At 40.2% G+C, this 19974-nt stretch overlaps 1 protein-coding gene across 2 annotated transcripts; it reads left to right on the forward strand.

Moving 5' to 3' along the window:
- The first annotated feature begins 1928 nt into the window (after window positions 1-1928).
- Window positions 1929-10822, forward strand: LOC105047743 (centromere protein C). 2 transcript variants are annotated; one of them, XM_073258822.1, is made up of 13 exons: window positions 1929-2173; window positions 2775-2962; window positions 3333-3421; window positions 3531-3633; window positions 4579-4802; window positions 4883-5263; window positions 5489-5559; window positions 5635-5833; window positions 5913-5960; window positions 6494-6576; window positions 9618-9726; window positions 9842-9949; window positions 10456-10822. In XM_073258822.1, exons 1-13 carry the CDS (start codon window positions 2015-2017, stop codon window positions 10569-10571), a joined length of 1878 nt encoding a protein of 625 aa, XP_073114923.1. In that variant the 5' UTR covers window positions 1929-2014; the 3' UTR covers window positions 10572-10822. The 2 variants fall into 2 exon arrangements, with proteins under 2 accessions (XP_073114923.1, XP_073114922.1); XM_073258821.1 differs by having other exon boundaries at window positions 4883-5559.
- The last annotated feature ends 9152 nt before the right edge of the window (window positions 10823-19974 follow it).

Genomic DNA, 19974 nt, shown 5'->3' on the forward strand with positions numbered 1-19974 from the left:
TTTTAGATCAGTGCAATATAAGATCATCATGGTGTAATCAAACATGATGATCTCATTACTTCTATCCATAATATTCTTGATTTTAGAATGATCATCCTATACCAAATATCTATTATGGGATTTTAAGATACATCTTTCTATTTTATTGTTAGATATTTTGCTTGTTAATTTCCATGGACTTATACTTGTTTGGTTTAATTTCTCTAATTTATCAAAAAACTATAAAGTTACCGAGTAAAAAAAATGTATCTAGCAAGATAAAACCTTGGCATACTCATGGTGCATATATTGGTTGCATTATTTACTAATGAATGCAGAGGTTGGTCTTAATATGTATATCATACTTTTCTTAGAAAATATATTCACATTCTACTTATAATGCATCGATTTGTCAATGCACCATGGATCATTTGCAAATAATAGACATCTAAATTTTGAAACATACAAAAATATTCATTCTAGATAAACTAACTTATTAAATACGTCTATAATCCAAATGTGTAGGTTGGTAATCTAAATATATGCATTGTACAATATGTACGCAAGTCTATTTGAATTTGCGCATTAAATGATATCAAGCTAGAAACAATGTGTTCAAAAAAAAATTATAAATAAATTTACAAAAAAGATAATAATTTTGATATAATGGCTATTTTGTGCAAAACATGTAGCCAGCAAAACACATGCACAACATGGTAGAATTAATGTCTTGTCCTCTATTGATTTGTCCAAAAGGACAACGATCTTTTGGTTCTTATGGCTATCCTTCAACTACGTAGCAGCATCAAAATACGATTATACTCTAATTAATGCAATGCCCTCGGTGGATTCCTCATCCAACAAATGACCAAATTAGTTAGGTGTCTCATGCAATAAAGCAGAGATTTTTGTAGGGAAGCTTGAGTTGCTCGTGCAAAGAATTCCAAGTTCAACGCACAACAAACAAAAAAATGATCCAGCTTAAAATAAACTTCTCCCCTGCATTAATATCTTTTATGAGGCTAGAAACAGATCTGAAATATTATTTCCCATGCTATGTGCATCACAACATCCGTACATGCAATTAATCAAAATCAGTCATTTATGCGAACATTAAGCATTCATCTCGATGTACTACTATAGAAATGAGCAGCTGTGATAGGTAGTGTTGAGGTCTACTGCCCAATCATACCAATCCATCACCTCCACCCAGTGTGAGGTATTGTTCGCTCTGGAACGGGGCCGGACCTTTGACCCGGTCAGCACTCCACCCCGCACGGTTTTGTCCCGCAAAAAGCGTCTCACGTGAGAGAGGGAGACTGGTAGTACTTAAGCAGTCGAGTCCCTTGATTGTATCCGGTATGAGATTTTCGGGCTCAATGCCTCCGATGCCCATCCCGCAACAGAGCCCTCCAGCAAGAAAGTACTACTGCACAGGTAGGGGACGAGTTTTCACAGACGGCGTCAATTGTTGAGGTCTACTGTCCAGTCGTACCAATTCATCACCTCCATCCAGCGTGAGGTATTGTCCGCTCTGGAACGGGGCCCGGGCCTTTGATCCGATCAGCACCCCGCCCCGCACGGTTTTGCCCCGCAAAAGGCGCCTCACGTGGGAGAGGGAGGCTGGTAGTACTTAAGCAGTAGAGTCCCTTGATTGTATTCGATATAAAATTTTTGGACTCAATACCCTCGATGCCCATCCCGCAACAGGTGGTGTGCTGTGTGCACAGCATCTAGTCCAGTGTACGAAATAAGTTCTTCCCAAATCTAGCAGGCCAGCCCACGAAGGTTTAATTTGAGTTTCCACGCATAATAATAAAATATAATAAAAAAAGGGGCGTCCGACGAGCGCGCTCAGGTGCAGTTCCACTTCACTCCGCCGCACACGGCTCGCACGTACCAAAAGAGATTTTTATTTTTATTTTTTATTTTTTATTTTTCAAAAGAACTATGCTCCCGCTCCTCATTTTGAAAGAAGGGCGCATTCCCTATCCCCTTGCCGGTCTAGGGTTTCTGGTGTCCGAAATCGCCACGAATGTCCACTGAGCTGGAGCACCCCAACCTGGAAGATCCCTTCGCGGACTTCTCCGCTCTCTCTCTCCTCCCTCGAACCCTCGGAGCCCATCTCCATGTCGCCCCCGCTCTGTCGGTGGCGCAGGAAGAGGAGGCGATCCGAGATGTCTTCAAATCCATGGTAACCATCTCTTACTCTAAATTCAAATCTCACAGACTGCGTTTGCGCTGGAATCTATACTTTGGGTGAATGGGATCTTTGATCTGATTCACAAACTATATGGTTTCTGGATTGAGATATTAGGGTTTTACTTTCTGTTTTACAATGCTAAAAACCTTGGACTAGAGATAAGGTCCAGGGTTCGATCAGATTCTCTTTCTCCCGGTTATATTTGTATGGGTTGGAACTGCATTCTTTCTCGGCTAGAGCGTTCTCTAGTTGGATAGAAATCGATAGAAATAGGGATTTCTTTAGATCAGTTGCATCATGGGGTGATGCAGTTCGGCTTTGTTGAATTTTGAAGTAGATAATTAGATCAGTCGAGGCTGGTTTGTCATGCTGTCGGATTCCAATAGCTCAAAGCCGGGACCTGCGGGCTCTGAGGTGCAGCTGGTATCAGGATTTCATGACCTGCGGCTAATGATCTAAAATTAACAAAGAAGTTGCATCTACCAGGGCACCTTTTTTTTAAAAGAAAAATCTTTTGGAACAATTATATATGATTCTTTTTGTTTTATTGAAGGAACTAATGAAACAAAAATCATCTTTCCTATGAGACCAGGCAGTAAAGGGCTCAAAGGAGTTTCTGGAACAGGCACAACAGATCATGAAGAGCTGTTCAAACTTTCCAGTTCCACATTTTGAGGATGGAGACAAAGCCATTGCTGCAAATGGCAAGGACCGTCCCCAAGGACGCAGACCAGCATTGGGTCGCAAACGGGCTCAGTTTTCCTTAAAGCCCAACACAAGGTAAAGCAGATTTTAGCAATTTATCATATTAGACACTGCTTTTTTAAGTTGGCCCAGATTCCATGTATATGATATCCTTTCCGCTGAGGATCTGCATGTTATGGGATTGCTCATTTTAGATGCTGGGCCCTTGGAAGACGTCTGGTATTGGCACCATGGTGCTGAATGGGTTGTCCAATCCGACTGATATTCTTACTTGAAATAGGAACCGGACATCCACCTGTCTCATGGCAGGAATGTGATGTCAAGATCAGCATACCTTTTGTCTGTATTGATTGTCACAGTATCACTATTCTGTATGCACCTGATTGATTATTTATTTACTCCATAATAATTACTCACAGATCTCTGCAATTCTTTCTGTTGTCAGTCATTCTGTGCCAAATGTAGACTTTGATTCTGGCATAGATCACATCGAAGACCCAGAGGAGTATTTCTTTGCCTTTGAGCAGCTTGAAAGTAATCCTTTGCCACTCTGGAAGTTGCACTTCTTGTATTTTTGATAATTGCAGTGTGGATTGCAGTAACATTGAAAATTTTATCGTCCTCTTTTATGTTTGGAGTGTAGATGCTGATAAAGAGTTGAAGAAACTAAGGGGAGAGGTTTCTACTGATCTACTGCAGCATCACCAGTCGGCCACAGCTCGTAAACGCCGTCCTGGAATTTTAGGGTATGTTTCATATTGCCTGGTTACTGGTTTGGTTATGCATGAATTTCCATCATTCACGCTGTCACTATCATTGGAATAAAGTTGTTTTCAGTACTTTATTTCTCCTCTACTTGCATGAAGCCATGCCACCTTGATAAAGGAGGATGAGCATATCCTCCTCCACACTCTCCTCACCTTTCATTCTTAGTAATAAGGAGGAAGAAATGAGTTTTCCTCTGAAATTGAGTTTGGAAGTTGGGAGCAAAGTTCAAAGCATTAAGAATTGTGCTTGTGTTGGTCCACTTGCAATCTAGCATATCATATGGTAGGATGCTGGTTGTTAGCTTAGAATTACAATACCAACAGTGAGATATAAAGGTAACTGATATAATCTTAATGTAACTCCTCATCTTTTTTACTTCCCTTTATTTTTTAGTTACGTTTTTGAGTAACTGATGTATGCTCGATAGAGACCAATATGGTCAAAATAATTAAACATCCCCATACATGGTGATCCTCATTGACCTATCTAAAGCACAACGCACTCTATTAACAACTTCAAATTGTCACGTAACATCAAAATTCATTCTACCTAGGAAATTGCATATTGAAGTTGGATTAAGTATAAATTGTTGTGAATGTATTATTTTACCCAGTTGCACACCAGTTGGGATGCTAATATGCAGGGTTGATTGGCCATTCTTAGCAGATTTATGTTGGGTGGGGATCTATATCATGTGGATTAAGTCCCATACTGGACATATATTGTGCAATATGGTATGACGTATAACAGCAGTTCATTTTAAACTTTTACTTCTTTAACAACAGCAGGTGGTTTTAATGTCATGAAACTTGTCCAGTGAGGACTAAATCTGCTGTGCTTGTCACAGATACAATTTTGTTAAGCTGCAGTGTTCTTTCAAATGAGATTTTTAATTCAACTTGTGACTTTTGTTTTTGTATCAGGAAGACAGCAAGCTATAGACATCATTTTCCTGCTAAAGTTGATACTGCCGTGGTCTTCATGGGATCACAAGAAGAAAATTCTGACAAAAGAACTTATAGCCCATTCAATGCTCCGACTGTTGTGGATTCGAGTGACATTTTGTATCCCAGAACAGTTGACCAACCTGACACTTCACAATTCAGGCAAACAAATAGTCAACTCCTTGATGTTACAGAAAGACAAGGTATGTTAGATATATTGCTACTATTGATTGGTTTCTGCCAGGGCTGGTTTTCGCAAGTGAATGGTTATTTCTTTTACCAGGATCCGTAACTGATAAGGAGAAAAAGGTCAATGATCTTTTAGATAAATTATTGTCTTCATTTAAAGATTTGGATGAAGATGAAGGGGCAACTCTGTTGCGAGAGAGCTTGCAAATTAAGTCAATTGATGTAGGCAAAGTGCACCTTCCTGAGTTGCATAGTGTTCAGAAGAATGATATTAACGCACTTGATGGTAGAGAGATGAGAAAGGAATTAGAGGGCTGCCAACTTTCACAAAATTCACCAACTCTATCAAGAAGCCGACTTGATGCAATTTCAACATTGAAGAGGCGCATTTTGCTGAAAGATCCACAGGAAGATCCATTCTCAGTGCTTCCTATTGATGATGCACCAGCTTCCAGAGATTCTTCTCGAAATAAAGGTCAAGATGAATCCTCTCTTTCACCTGCTCCTCATATCAGCCATGATGATAGGAATGGTTCAATTGTTGGTGATGCTTCTGCACCAGCGATGATAAATGACAAAATACTTTTGATGGATAAATTGCACATAACAGTTTCTGAAGCAGATAGAACTGTTGACAGTAAGATCACAGTAGAAGAAGAGCTAACAGAATATTCCTCATCCTTGCTTGAAAATGCTACAGAGCAAAGCCATGGTAAACTTGATAATGGCAAAGATGTGTCTGCTGGAATTTGTGGCCATATGGAAGAGGAGGTAAGTACTTCTGATTCTGAGTTGAATGTTATGGATATGGGTACTTATGGTTTTGATGTTATTTGTATGTTTCAGGAGAATTCTATGCAGCTGGATGCTTTAGTATCTGATAAGCCAGGTACTGAGGTTGAAGATCTGACTTCTGGTTGTATGGATCCGACCGAAAGAGAAGGCTTGACTAGCCTACATGGTAGCGACATGCCTCAAAATCATGGTCGTCCTGATGTTGATGCTAACTTTCATGGTCCTGATGTCAATTTGCAAGATGAGGCAAGTGTCTTTTTGATATGCTCATCTGCAAAGTTTGTTAACAAATTGCTCAATATTAAATATTGGATATAACTAGCAGGCAGCAGTTCCAGCACAGGGAGATGTCATAGTAGGTGCAGAGGCTTCTAAAGGTGTGATTTTTGATGCTGTGAACTTGACTGAGATTCTCTCCTCACATTTATTGCACTGTCCTAAAAGATCACATCTAATCCATCCTGCTTGTAGCTTCTTAGACTTGCATGGTTTTGAATATTGAATTTTCAAACAAAATGTGTGATATCCTCTAGTTTCCTAACATCTATTAGGTCTTATGGTAAATCAATTTTCTACTGGCTGCAGGAGGCATGACCTATCTCTGCACCTTAATGCATCCAGTTGCTGTTGAATCACAAATTATTTTAATGTTTTGTGAATAGCAAGTTAGGGTGGAGGAGCAAACCTAATTTAGCTTGTAGAGTTGATATAGAAGAAAGCATATAAGACCCGTCTCCTTGTCAAAGTTGGTGTTATTTTCCATATGTCATTATTGCCAAGAATATGCACCAGTTATTTAATTTTTCTAACTCAAAGACCACTCCCTGCACCCACTCCAGTGCATAGTCAATGATGATGAAATTCCTGATCCTTGTTGAAAGTATAATCTATTTATACCCTTTATGGACAGACAACTCAAGTCTTCCAACAACAGTCCTTCCAATGGATGTGCAATCAGAAAGCGCACATGGCTTACCAGAAGAAAACAATGAGGTTGGCCATTCTTTCTTTGCTTATGTTTTACTTTATTTTGTGCTAGAGGTCTAATCCTATTCTTGCTCTATTATCTGTTCACCCAAGCATTCCAGTGACATTGTGGTATTCATGTTTTCCAATGAAGTTTGTGCATGTGATTATTTGGGAACCATCTTTGTTTTTGAATCTTGGTTGCAGCTTTACCTATATGTAAAGTAATAATTGGAAAAAGAATATTGCTTGACCATTTTATTGGTTGACTTGGTTGATGGAGATGTTGATGAGAGAGATGGGCTCTTTATTTTGGCTTTGATACAAAAATTTTATTTGCTGAGTTTTAGAATGAAAATAAAATAAAAGAAGCACCAAAGACAAACAAGATTAAAAGAAAGGAGACAAATCAACCTCTTTCAGTCTGAAATCAGATATCCCTAGATATATCTAATACATGTTATTGATGAAAAATCAAGATATGCATCTAAAGCATATTGGACCTTTGCTTTAGAGGAAAAGCCTAAACCTAGGACAAAAGTCTAAGAGATCCTGTTCGGTGTAGAAATAGGTGCTTAGACCGTTATAGTTGTTGTTGAGGTTAGGACACCCCCAAATGGTGTTTTCTTTCTAATTCTATTTTGAAAGATGAAGTTACTTCCAGCAATAATTATTCTTGGATTGGAGTTGTCAGTACTTCGCACCAAGACTAACTCCTTGTTCAAACAACTTCCTTTAGGTGGTTAATTCCGGCAATAGATTTTCCAAATATGGCCTCTTATATGTGGAAGAAGTGGCCAAACTATGATTCCTCCAAGTAGCACGGGCAGACAATTCACTAAATCTTGCTCAATGCATCATTGTCCACCATTTATAATATTTAGCTGACATATGGTTTAATTTTAGAGAAAATTACAGTTTCACCCTTCAAGTTTGGGTGATTCGCACACACACACCCTCTTAAAAATTTTTCAAATAGGTCCTCTAAGTTATCGAAGTAACCTAATGTGATACTGTAGACCGTGAACCATCCAACACCATTAGCATGCCATCATAAAAGATAAAAATATCCTCTCCCTCAACAAAAATGTCCTATCCTAAGCCCATATCTTCCTAGGCTTTCTTCCCATCCTTTTTCCCATGGCCTCCTGAGTCTCCATTCAAGACCTCCTCCGCACCAACAGCCTCCCTCCAAAGCTCCTCCACCGATTGGAGCCCTATGGCCCCTTACCTTAAAGAGGGCATACCGAGGAATGGAGTTACAATGTAACAAAATATAGACCAAGGACTAGAATAGTATGGCATTAAAATGCTTCACATCATGCACTACATATCATGACTGTTATTTTGACATTTGATGCATGCTTGTCTCATTTAACTGCATGTGTTCGACATTGCACATCCAAAATCCCTTTGATAACCCTTCTTGCATCATTCATTCTGACTTCTCTCTTCTCCACTTCGAATGCTAATCACCATCTTGACATTGCCATGCGCCCCCCCCCAAAGAAAAACCTTTGACAAGAAGAAAAAAGAGGAGAAGAAACCCACTCCTCCTTTATCACTACCGCCTCCGACCCTTCTAGAAGGACTACCTCATCAAGCCCTAGTCCTTCATCCCTTCCATCAACACCTCCAAGTGGCCCATCCACCTTAAGAACTATGATGGGCTCAACGACTGCATTGACCAATACACCTTGCTCCCATCAGCCAACCTCTCCTTAAGCGTCCCCTTGTTGAATACCTTCACTATGACATCCTCATCTTTAACAAGCCCTCCAATCCCTCCTATGAGGTTGTTGTTTGGATCAAGTACATCATCTGTGCTAGAAGACTAGCCACAATTGCACCATCGATTCCAAGATCACTAGAAACCTCATTGTCCGAATTGACTACACCACCCGCCTCATCAAGTCCCAGTAAGATGCGTCTGCATCACCTGATGCTACTCTACCATCCCCACTGTTGCTAAGGTCATCCAGATGATGGAGACCCTCATAGGCATAGTGTCCTAACGGTCGCCGCTCATCTTGACTATCAAGCACTAGTTTCTAGTTTGAACCATCTACAAAAGCAAACTTCTTGAGTACGATCCTGATAAGCACCTCATCATGTTTTGGATTTTGTGCGAGGTGGGCAGTTATGTTCAACTTATGTGTTCATCTTGGTTTGCTTCTTGATACTGAATCTTTCATTTCTCAAGGTCGGGATAGCCTCCTTCATGTATTTCTCCCGTGTGATGAACTACATTCCTCTCCCTCGATCCCACGAAACCTTGCCATACCCTCTCTCCTTCTGCCATTGCTGCCAATAACCACCACCACCACTACTCTATCTCCATCGGCTGATCCTTCTCGAAAGCGTCACTAGCACCAATTGCATCCACATCATCAACTTCGATATTGGTAGTGACAACCGATACCAGAAGTATTTTTGTCTTACAACAACTTTATGCTATCATTGATGGTCATGTGCCACCACTTTGTTAACAAAGAGGATTGGCCATCCATTTTGGGTCACTTTGGAAACTCGAATGATGCATTTGAAAATTTTAAAGATAAGGGGTTTATATGAGAATCACCCAAACTTGAGGGGGTGCAACTGTAATTTTCCCTAAATTTTATATAAACAAATGTTTTTTCATGTTGTTCTATCCAGCCAGTTGTATACTATAGCAAAGGCATTCACCTGTAGCATCATGTCATTTGCTTATATTGTATGTTGCACTCTGAAAACTGAAATTCAATACCTAGATGGGTGTAGTTTTGTTGATCAGATTGCTTGCAAATGGTTACTTGGTTTATATTTTGCTTCTGCATGCTTTAATGGGAATTTCTACTATACTATAATACGGTCTTTGTGATGAATATTTATTGTGCATGCATGTGTATTTGCAAATTTTAACTCCTATGAAGCCAAAAATATTGGGGACCTGCCTCTTTGTGATCTTTCCTTGAACATGAATTCACAATTCCATTCTGCTATATAAAGTTAAAGCAAGGATCAAGTGGATAGTATGTTTGCCATCCTGATTATTGTGCCAAATTTTTTTGGACTTGCTGAGACAGGGTCTTCAGGAAGCCTCTGGAGCACCTCAGAACAAAGGAAATAAACAAAAAGAACCAAGACACAAACAAAACAAGAAAAATTTGACTTCGAGAAGACAAAGCCTTGCAGGTATTGTTAAGGATCATGCGATTGAAGTTCAAATTATAATGGTTTATTTCTGTGACTTTGTTTATGGGATCTTTGTAGCTATTACTTAATCAATATGATTTTTCTGCGTTGTTAGATGCTGGGATGGCATGGAAATTTGGGGTAAGGCGTAGCACCAGAATTAGGTCAAGGCCTCTGCAGTATTGGCGTGGGGAAAGATTTTTATATGGGCGCATACATGATAGTGAGTATTACAATATGTGGTCTTTCAAATGCATGTTTTATCTCTATTAAATATCCAAAAATGATAAATATATGGTTTTATTTTCTTTATAAGAATAGTGTGAATTTTAATTAGATCTTGTTCATCTATGTTGTTATTTCTGATGTCTTTCTTTCTCTTATGAATGTTATCTTGTGTTTATTGTAGCTTTTGTATTTTTTAGAATTCTCACTGAATGCTTTCCATGAGTTTATAAATATTATCTATTCCCAACATATCACAAAGATGCTTTTATATATGATTAGAATATGCTGGAGTTATTGTGATATTATTTGTACTACATGCTTCTATTGTTTTATGATCCCAGCCTTGTTAATTGGACAGGCATATCGGTCTTTTACAGCCTTAGTCATTTTTGGGAAAAATTAATTTCTAATGAACCTCCACAAATAGTACTGATTCTTTTGAGTATGTTGCAGATTAATAGGGAAGAATATTTATAGATTTAAACTTTTGTTGTGTTGCAGGCTTGGCAACGGTCATTGGGGTGAAGTATGCGTCTCCCAGTAATCCAGCACTCAAGGTGAAGTCATTTGTCTCCGAGGAATATGCCGAACTCGTAGCTCAAGCGGGACTCCATTGACCTACTACTTTTCCGTTTTCATTTAATAACGTAACACTCCGTTATTCTAGTTTTCTCCTCACCTTATGACCTGTGTATAAATCACCTTGAAGTGTTGTCCAGGATTCAGATGGGTTGTTGCTCAATTTTGACCTTGGGCGACAAAAGGTCTCTTGAGCACTGAGCTATAGGTCAAATCTCTTGTAAGATATCAATATTGCATTGATGTTCTTTCTGCTTTGCTGTTGCATGAGTTCAAATGATTTTTTGGATGGCATACGATATGGGCTTGTAGCTTTCTCATAGTTTGGTTGGCCACTTTGCTAGCCTTTCATCATTAAAGAATATGAAATTTATTATGGATACGGTAGCAGGAGAAGACTTGTTATTAAACGACATTTCTTTTTTTTTTTTCCTTTTTTTTGGAGCTCTGATATCAGTTAAGACAACAAATTTAAAAATGGCTAACACCATGCATGTACGTGCAAGCAGATGTTGTGATTGCAAAATTCTGGATGCTGCTCTCTTGCCATCATTTTTGTATCTTACTTATCAACGCCCATGCATGAACAATGAATCTGCTGGGATTTGGAAGTTTTTGTATTATTAAAAAATATTGATCTGGCGCAGGAAATAATTTTTATTGCATTTTCTTGAAATTAGAAGAGTTCTAAGCCGATTTGACTCTGAGCAGACTTATGCCTTTTGTGGTGTAAAATTTAATTATTTTCGAACTTGTTCCCGATGTCGGTGCCTTGTCCCAGTAGCAATAGCTTTCTGGCAAGACTGATCAGAAAAAACCAAGACACTGGATTTACGAAATTGATGTCTTGGCTTGTCATGGATACAATTACACTGGTGGGTAAGCTCTAGGTCAAGACGGACGGATCTGGCTGGCATTACGTTTCAATTGATTTGTCCCAAGTCTTCCCGGAGCTTAACCGTGGTGAATGGATTAATTTCTATGTCGGGACGGCTTTCCATGTACTAGGGATGATGCCATCGCTCCTTGTTGCTTTATTCATTTTAAGGACTCTACCTAGATAGCCTATTTGATTTGAAATCACAAAGATGATTTATGAAATCTTTAAGGTCAACAGTTTGGTTGCAAAAACTCCAATCTTGTTCAAAATTTTAAGTCCGAACTCAAAACACTCTAACCAAACTAATTGTCATGCTCCGGAGAAAATGTGGTTGAGAAACACTTTACTAGTTTCTGAAACTTTTCACGGTAAACCAGTTTATAAAGTCTTGACAGCAGCACGGAGGCCGCAACGTGTGGAACACCGTTGGATCGGATCTTTTAAAGCTCTGGATCTGTATCTGACAACCTGATTTAGACTCTGTTGTGGTCAATTTTTTATCGTCTGTCATCGGAAATGAACATTTACAAAATAGCATCCACGCAGACCGAATTTGTATCCGACGGAGATCCTCCAATACTTAAGTCAGAGAGAAAATTGATGAACATGAGTCGAAAATAAACAGTAGCAGAGTTTTGGCCTAGCATAAGTTTACTAGTCATGTTTTTCTTGCCTCTTTTTTATAGATGAGTTTTCGTAACCGTCGGACGTGATCTCGTATTTTATGGTGCTAAATCATCGAACCATAATCACGTAATGGATTGTTAATTCTCACTGATTGCGCCGTGATATGCGGTCGGTAACCATTCATGACGGTCATGGTATGCTGAGCAGATTGGCCGATCATATGTTGGTAGAACCAACCATAGGTCGGTAGAATCCATGAGCGACTGTCGACTAGTAATTCTGTTATGCCGATGGTCTAAGTCGTCTGCTATCGATCGGTAAAAGTCGAATCATTAGTCGGTCAATCGGCAATAAGTTGGTGCGGTTCGCTCAATTGGTCGATGAAGAATCGGAACCGCATATTCAGCCGATGTAGAGTCGGAGTTGTATATCCGATCGATTGACTGTTGTTGAGTCAGAGTCGGTAGTCGGTTGAACTGAGTCGGGGGTCAATCACTTATCCCAACAGTTGTTCCCCATTCTCAAGTCCAAAGTGAGTCGACGTGTATATTACCACGTAGTTTGTCACATTGGACGAAGGGAGTTATTTTTTTTTATCACATTGAATCTCGATTTTGATGTCATTTTCTTCGAGATATGGGTAATTGGCTATTTTGTCATGTTGGTAGATACAGTCATCTGTCACACTGACTGGACAATTCGGTATTAGTTGTCAGTATCAGACATCATTTCGGAAAGTTGATTCAGTGTCTGACGATATGATTCTGACAAGTAGATTGGTTCCATATATCCGAATGTTATTGGATCAGAATTATTCATGCAGATAGAGATGACGTGGCTCAATTTGGAGGAGGTGCGTCGAACCGTCCGATCAATGATCGGCCCAGATATTGCCACGTGTCATCATCTGATAGATTTTTGATTTGACTGCCTTCATCTCGATCGTTGAGGAATCTTATATATAAGGTCACTCTCAGCTAAATTTTTATTTTTTACTGCTTTTGCTGCTGAGACTCTATCGGATTGTTGCCCTAACGTCTAAGGTTATCGCTCCCAACTTTTAGGTTAACTTCGTCTTTCTTTCGAGTCATTTCCTCTTTCTTCTAAAGTCTTTATTTTCTTCAGAGTTGTTCTTATGGCTAGGACCTCTCCTTCTCGAAAAAATCGGTCAGAGAATTGACTGATGAATTCTAGTTGAATCCGGATGTGGAGTTCTCTTCACTTTCGGGACCGAATATTGAACGGCTTCGGGAGCAGTTTTGTATCTTGGAGCAGTTTCAACTTTTCGCCCCTGGGGCCGATGGTCGGATGAATAACCCACCTTCGGGCCAAATGGCCTTCTACATCGAAGATCTTCAGACGGAACTTCGATTTTCAATTTCGGAGTTGGTCCAAAATATTTTGAATTATTACGGATTTTGCCCGACTTAGCTGGCACTAAACTCGGTCCGACTGATAATTAGTTTACTTTGTTGTGTCGGATGTTGCCGACTATGTCCCACCCTTCTCTTTTTTGGACTTTTTTCATCCTCCGACCTTATTCGAAGGTCCGAGAGTGATGGTTCTTCAACCCCCAAAAAGGTCTTTTCTTTATCACCGGTCTTCCATCGTCCATTCATGGATGGAAGAATCAGTTTTTCTTTGCTTCTTCTTTCCTTCCTTGGAGTTTTCTTTCTCGTTGGGGGCGATCTTCGAACCGGTCCCAATGATAACAGCCGGATAGAGGTCAACGACCAGGAGGATTTTCATTGGCTGAAGGACATGTTGGTGCCGAAGTAGAAAGAGCTTGCAATCGAACTAAGGCCGGCGTCACCGAACAGGCCGTTTATGACACCGGCTTTAGTTCGGTTCTTCGTCTAGGTATAGTATAGTTAGTCAGTTATTTTTGATTTTTTTTTACTTGTTGAATTATACTGACCTCCGTTGTAATTGCAGCTATGCAGCAGAGGGTGCGTGTGTCGAATGCCGACATTCATCTGCACGCTACCAAGAAGAGGATAGTATCTGAGGTTGGGCCTTCGCGACCACCGAAGAGGCATCAAGCATCGGCTCCAATCGGTGATTCGACGTCGGCCGTGGAACCCGATGCCCCATCGGCATCGGTTCCAAAACCAGTCTTGGCACTGTCAGCTCCAACAGTGCTCCCTGCTGCATCGTTTGAGGAAAGGACGGTGAGGGAAACTATCGCAACAACATCAATAGTTCCGCCACCTGAGGTTTGAGCTGAGACAAGAGAGCCCAAACAATCTATGGCTGCGTCAGTTGCTCCTTCAATTATGGCACAGTCAAGCTCAAGCTTCCCCTCGCTTTCAAACGTGGGGCCGCCGACAACAGATAGGGGAAAAGCTTCGATGGCGTCGGTGGATGATGCAGTATCGGATGGCCATACGATGCACTTCGACCTCCAAGTGCTTGTCAATGAATTGGTCCTGGCTAATTCTGTACTGGCCAAGTGACTGTGCTAGGCGACTCTCCTTTCGGCCGATCGAAAGAGTCGGAGGAAATGGTCAGTGGTTGAAATATTTTCATCCTTTTACCCGACCATCATCGGGATAAGTCTCTTTGATAAACTTTCTTTCTTTTTTTTTATAACCCGACCTATCCTCTGTCTGCAGTTGATCCACGACATGTCTGACTTGGAGGTCGGCTATACGAAGTTCGCCGATATCCATAGCACGTGGAAGAATAAGGTGGCAGCCGTCGATGCTAAGAAAGCAGCTACACTTGAACAACTCAAGTTGACAGCGGAGCGGGAAGCCAAACTTCAGGAGGAAGTTTTCTGACTCACCGACAACTTGGCATCCTCGGGGGCCGAACTTGCGTCGGCTCACGGGGCTATTTTGGCTCTTGAATCATAAGTCAAGAGCAAGAAGTATTCTACCCACCGGCTTCGACGAGAGCGAGATGGATGCATCGAAGAGCTCAAAGCCGAACATGGATGTCATTGGGCCAGCTTGAAAAGATTGGCACTGGCTGAAGAAGAATTATCCTCTGCTCGAGCCGATGCTGATTTAGCCAAGGCGGAAGCAGAGTTGGCAAGAGAAGCACTAGATCGGGCAGTTGAAGATTTTTGAGGTTTGGAAGAATATAGGAAAGAGATCATCGAAAATGACTTCGCTTCGTATTGTGTCGGGTATGAAGACGATCGAGATGCGGTTGAAAAATTATATCCGAATCTCGACTTGGGCAGCATTGTCCCTCCAAGATCGGAAGACGAAGTTGCTAAAGAAGAAGCCGCTCTAACTCAAGAAGAAGCACCAACTGAGCCCGAAATTGTTCAAGTTGAGCATGCTACACCCGAGCAAAAGAACGATGACGAAGCTTAGTCGGTGTATTTTGCTTTCTTTTTTGTAATCAGATATCTGTAATCGGACTTCGGTCTAATTTTGTAACTTCTTATTTTGGCAATGAATGAAAGCATTTTTCTTCTAAGTTCGAACTTTGTTCGTCTGGAATATTGTCTGCAATGTAAAGTAGTCATTGAACATTAATCGGTGATCCGATCATTCGGTAGGACTTGTAGAATATTCATTAGTCGCGTAGTCATTTTGACATACTTGATAGAAATTAGGATAACGATTGTAAGTCGAATATCCCGTGCCCGATATTTAGTCAGATTTGTACGTTGAATTATCTGATAATCAGTGGTAAGTCGAATATCTCTCGACTGGCCGTAGCCTAGTCAGTATAATTTCAATCCGACTTTGATCATTTTGGCATTTCATTTCGCTTAGTTAGGACTTAGTTGGAATATTAGTCTTTCGACTGTGGTCAGCTTTTATAGTGAAAAGTCGATATTGAAAATTGAGATATAATCAGCACTACGACTTTTGCAGTGAAAGCCTACGTAGTCGATGTCAGATGTCAGTTGACATTGCAGTCAGTATGTCAATTTTTGTATGAGAACCAAAATGCAGTCGTCATCAAAGCAGTTGATTCTTCAATTTTTATAGTGGAGGCTGAGATAAACTTCATGTCAAAGTATAATAGACAGCTCGGCTTTGGCAATAGAAGTCGATATACAGCTGGTAGTTTATAAAACTTATCAAAGGCTTGTGATTCTAAAATTTTAATTGTATTTTAAATAATGTACATATCGACATCTTTATTGATAATACATCTTTCAATTGTCGGCATTCCATGTTCAGAGAATCGTCGATCCTTTAAGAGTTTTTAGTCGATATACGTCTGGTCTAAGAGTTTTCGATATTTTGTAAGATCCTTCCCAGTTTGGAGATAATTTTTTTTGATTCAGAAGTTTTGAAACTTCTGCTTTTCTTAAGACCAAATCTCCTCGTCGAAAGACCTTCGGCTTGACTCTTGCATTGTAATACTGGGCTATCCTTTGTCGATATGCAGCCATCCGAACTTGAGCTTGTTGTCGAAGTTCTAGAAGAAGATCTAAGTCGGCTCTCCAATATTCAGAGTTACTCAGCTCACTATATTGCTTCACTCTTACTGACAGCAATCCGATCTCAAGCGATATCATTGCTTCTGTCCCATAAGTTAAGTTGAAATGGGATTCCTCAGTTGGTATGCGGAGAGTCGTTCGATACCTCATAAGATCGGATATAATTCTTTTATCCAGAGCCCTTTGACTTCATTCAGTCAGATTTTTAGCCCATGAGGATTGTTCGGTTGGTTACTTTCACCTCGCTATTTGACTGTGGATGGTCGATCGATGTGAGTTTGTATGTAATATGAAACTTCGCACAAAATTTTCTGAAATTTTGATTATCAAATTATCGATCATTGTCGGTGATGATGGTGTGTGACAAACCGAATTTGTAAATGATGAATTTTTGAATGAAGTCTTCTATCTTGCTTTTAATGATTTGCGCCAGAGGTTCGACTTCTACCAATTTGGTAAAGTAGTCGATGGCAATCACTATGAATTTTTTCTGTCCAGATGTCGAAGGAAAAGGGCCAAGTATGTCAATCTCCCATTGTACGAAGGGCAATGGTGCTACAATCGATGTCAGTTGACTAGCTGGTTGATGTTGTATATTTACATACTTTTGACATGATTCACACCTTCGGACGAGTTCAGCTGCGTCTTTTTTCATGATGGGCCAGTAATATCCTTGTCGCAGAACTTTATAAGCTAGAAACTTGCCCCCCAAGTGGTTTCCGCATATCCCTTCGCGCACTTCTCTAGGTGCATAGTCGGCATCCGTAGGTCCTAAACACTTCAGTAAGGGGAGAGAGAAAGACCTTTTGTAGAGATGACCATTCATTATTACATATTGAGAGGCCGTCTATCGGAGTTGTTTAGCCTCTGTGGAGTCCGTAGGAAGGGTCCCAATGGTCAGGTATTGAACGATCGGATCCATCCAGTTTGGTTCAATGGTGAGCTGTAATACCTCCTCGACTTTATCAATACTCGACTGTTCGAGGCATTCAATAAATATCCGATCCAATGAGTTGAAAGAGGTAGTAGCCAGTCATGAAAGTACATCGATTCGAGCATTTTTGATTCTGAAAATGTGAAAGATCTCAAAATATTTCAAGCTTACAGTAAAATCTTTCACCTTCTGAAGGTACTTCATCATAATGGGGTCGCGGGCTTCAAATTTACCTTTGATCTGTCCAGCGATCAGTTGTAAGTCGGTGAAGACCTTCAAACTGTAAATCTCAAGCTCCTTGGCTATCTTCAAGGTGGCCAAAAGTGCTTTATATTCAGCTTGATTATTTGAGGTTTTAAAGTTGAACCAAAGGATGTACTTGGTGACTACTCCTTCGGAATTCATGAGTATAAGGCCAGCTTCGCTACCTTGTGCATTAGATGCTCCATCAATGTGCAGCACCCAGATCGACTTTAAGTCAGGTTTGGGAGTGGTAGCCTCTTTTATCATGTTGTCATCTGTATCTTCTGGTTTATTATCGAATATAGTACATTCGACGATAAAATCAGCTAGGATTTGTACCTTCATGGACGGTCGTAGGTGATATTGAATGTCGAACTCGTCAAGCTTCACTGTCCACTTTGTCATCCGACTTGAAGTGTCAGATCGATGTAAGATTATCTTCAGCGGCTGATCTGTCAGAACTACAATCGGATGGGCTTGGAAGTATGGACGAAGTCGTTGTGCCTATATAATTAGGGTGTAGATCATTTTCTCCGCCCTTGAGTATCGGACTTCGGCATTATGAAGTACTTTATTGGTGTAGTAAATTGATCGATGGATTTGATTTTCATCCTCCTGGATGAGCACTGAACTAATTGCTTCTACTGAAGTTGCCAAGCAGAGATACAATATTTCTCCGACCCTTGATTTTATGAGCAAAGGTGGAGAAGCCAAGTATTGTTTCAAGTCTTCGAAAGATTGTCGGCATTCATCCAACCATGAGAAATCTTTCGTCTGCTGTAAAGTTTTAAAGAATGACAAGCATCTCTCGACTGACCTAGAAATAAATCGATTGAGTACGATAATCCTTCCGTTGAGTTGCTGTATCTCTTTCTTTGAACTCGGGTGCTTCATATTGATAATGACTTTGATTTTTTCGAGATTAGCCTCGATTTCTCGTTGTGAAATAAAAAATCTAAAATTTTTTTCGAAGGTTACCCCAAATGCACACTTAGTCGGATTTAATTTCATCTGATACCGTCGGAGTGTGTCGAAAGCTTCCTTCAGGTCTTGAATATGACTTGAAGTTTGAGAGCTCTTCACCAGCATGTCGTCCATATATACTTTTATGTTCCGTCTGATCTGTGTCTTGAATATCTTGTTGACAAGTCGTTGATAGATAGCGTCGGTATTTTTCAGACCGAAATGCATTATTTTGTAACAGTATATGCATTTGTCGGTGACAAAAATCGTATGCTCTTCATCTTCTGGTGCCATGCGGATTTGATTATATCCAGCGAAGACATCCATGAAACTCAGAAGTTGGTGGCTAGAAGTCGCATTAACCAATTGGTCAATCTTTGATAATGAAAAGCTGTCCTTCGGACAAGCTACATTCAGATCAGTATAGTCGATACAGATTCTCTACTTTTCATTTGCTTTTCTTACCATTACCACATTGACAAGCCAGTCGGGATACGTAGCTTCTCTAATGAAGCCTGCTGCGAAGAGTTTGTCAACTTTTTCATCAATGACTTTCTGTCTTTCAGGAGTAAAAGGTCGCTTCTTCTGTCTCACCGGCTTAGCATTTGGGTTGATGTTAAGTCGGTGAGTTATTATTTCTGAAGAAACCCGGGCATGTCAGTAGCCGATCAAGCAAAAATATTGGTGTTGGCTCTGAGCAATTTTATTAGTTGTTGCCGCTTTGAGTCGGATAATTGTGATTCAATTCGGATCATTTTCTTGGGATCTTCTTCTTTTAACAGGGTGAAAATCAGTTCTTCAATCGGTTCACCCCTCTCTTGACTTTCTCTTTGATCCAATTTGTCAACAGGCAAAGAGTCATCAGGTTTATTATTTTAGGTGGAGACAAGGAAGCAACGTCGGGCGAGTTGTTGATCTCCACGCATCTCTCCGACTCCATGTCTTGTCGAAAATCGAACTAACAAATAGTATGTCGAAACCACTGCTCTCAGAGTGTTAAGCTCAGATCATCCGAGTATGGCATTATAAGCCGAAGATACTCGAACCACCGTGAATATTATGAAAATAGTGCTCTGTTGTGGTTCGATCCCAGTTGGTTAGGGGGAGAAAAATTTCTTCCTCCACCATGACAGCATCTCCTATGAAACCGACCAGTGGCATCAAGACTCTTCTGAGTCGGTCAATCGACAGTTGCATTTGGGAGAAAATCGAATAAAACAAAACATCGGTTGAACTTTCATTATCTACAAGGATTTTTTTTACATCATAGTTTGCTATTGTTGTCAAAACAACAACAACATCATCATGGGGAGTCTGAATTCTCCGAACATTTTCTTCCAAAAAAGTTATTATTATCGAATCATCATTGCTTTGTCGACTCAT

The sequence above is a fragment of the Elaeis guineensis genome, chromosome 6 (genome assembly GCF_000442705.2).
Source record: "Elaeis guineensis isolate ETL-2024a chromosome 6, EG11, whole genome shotgun sequence".
NCBI classification, from domain to species: Eukaryota; Viridiplantae; Streptophyta; class Magnoliopsida; order Arecales; family Arecaceae; genus Elaeis; species Elaeis guineensis.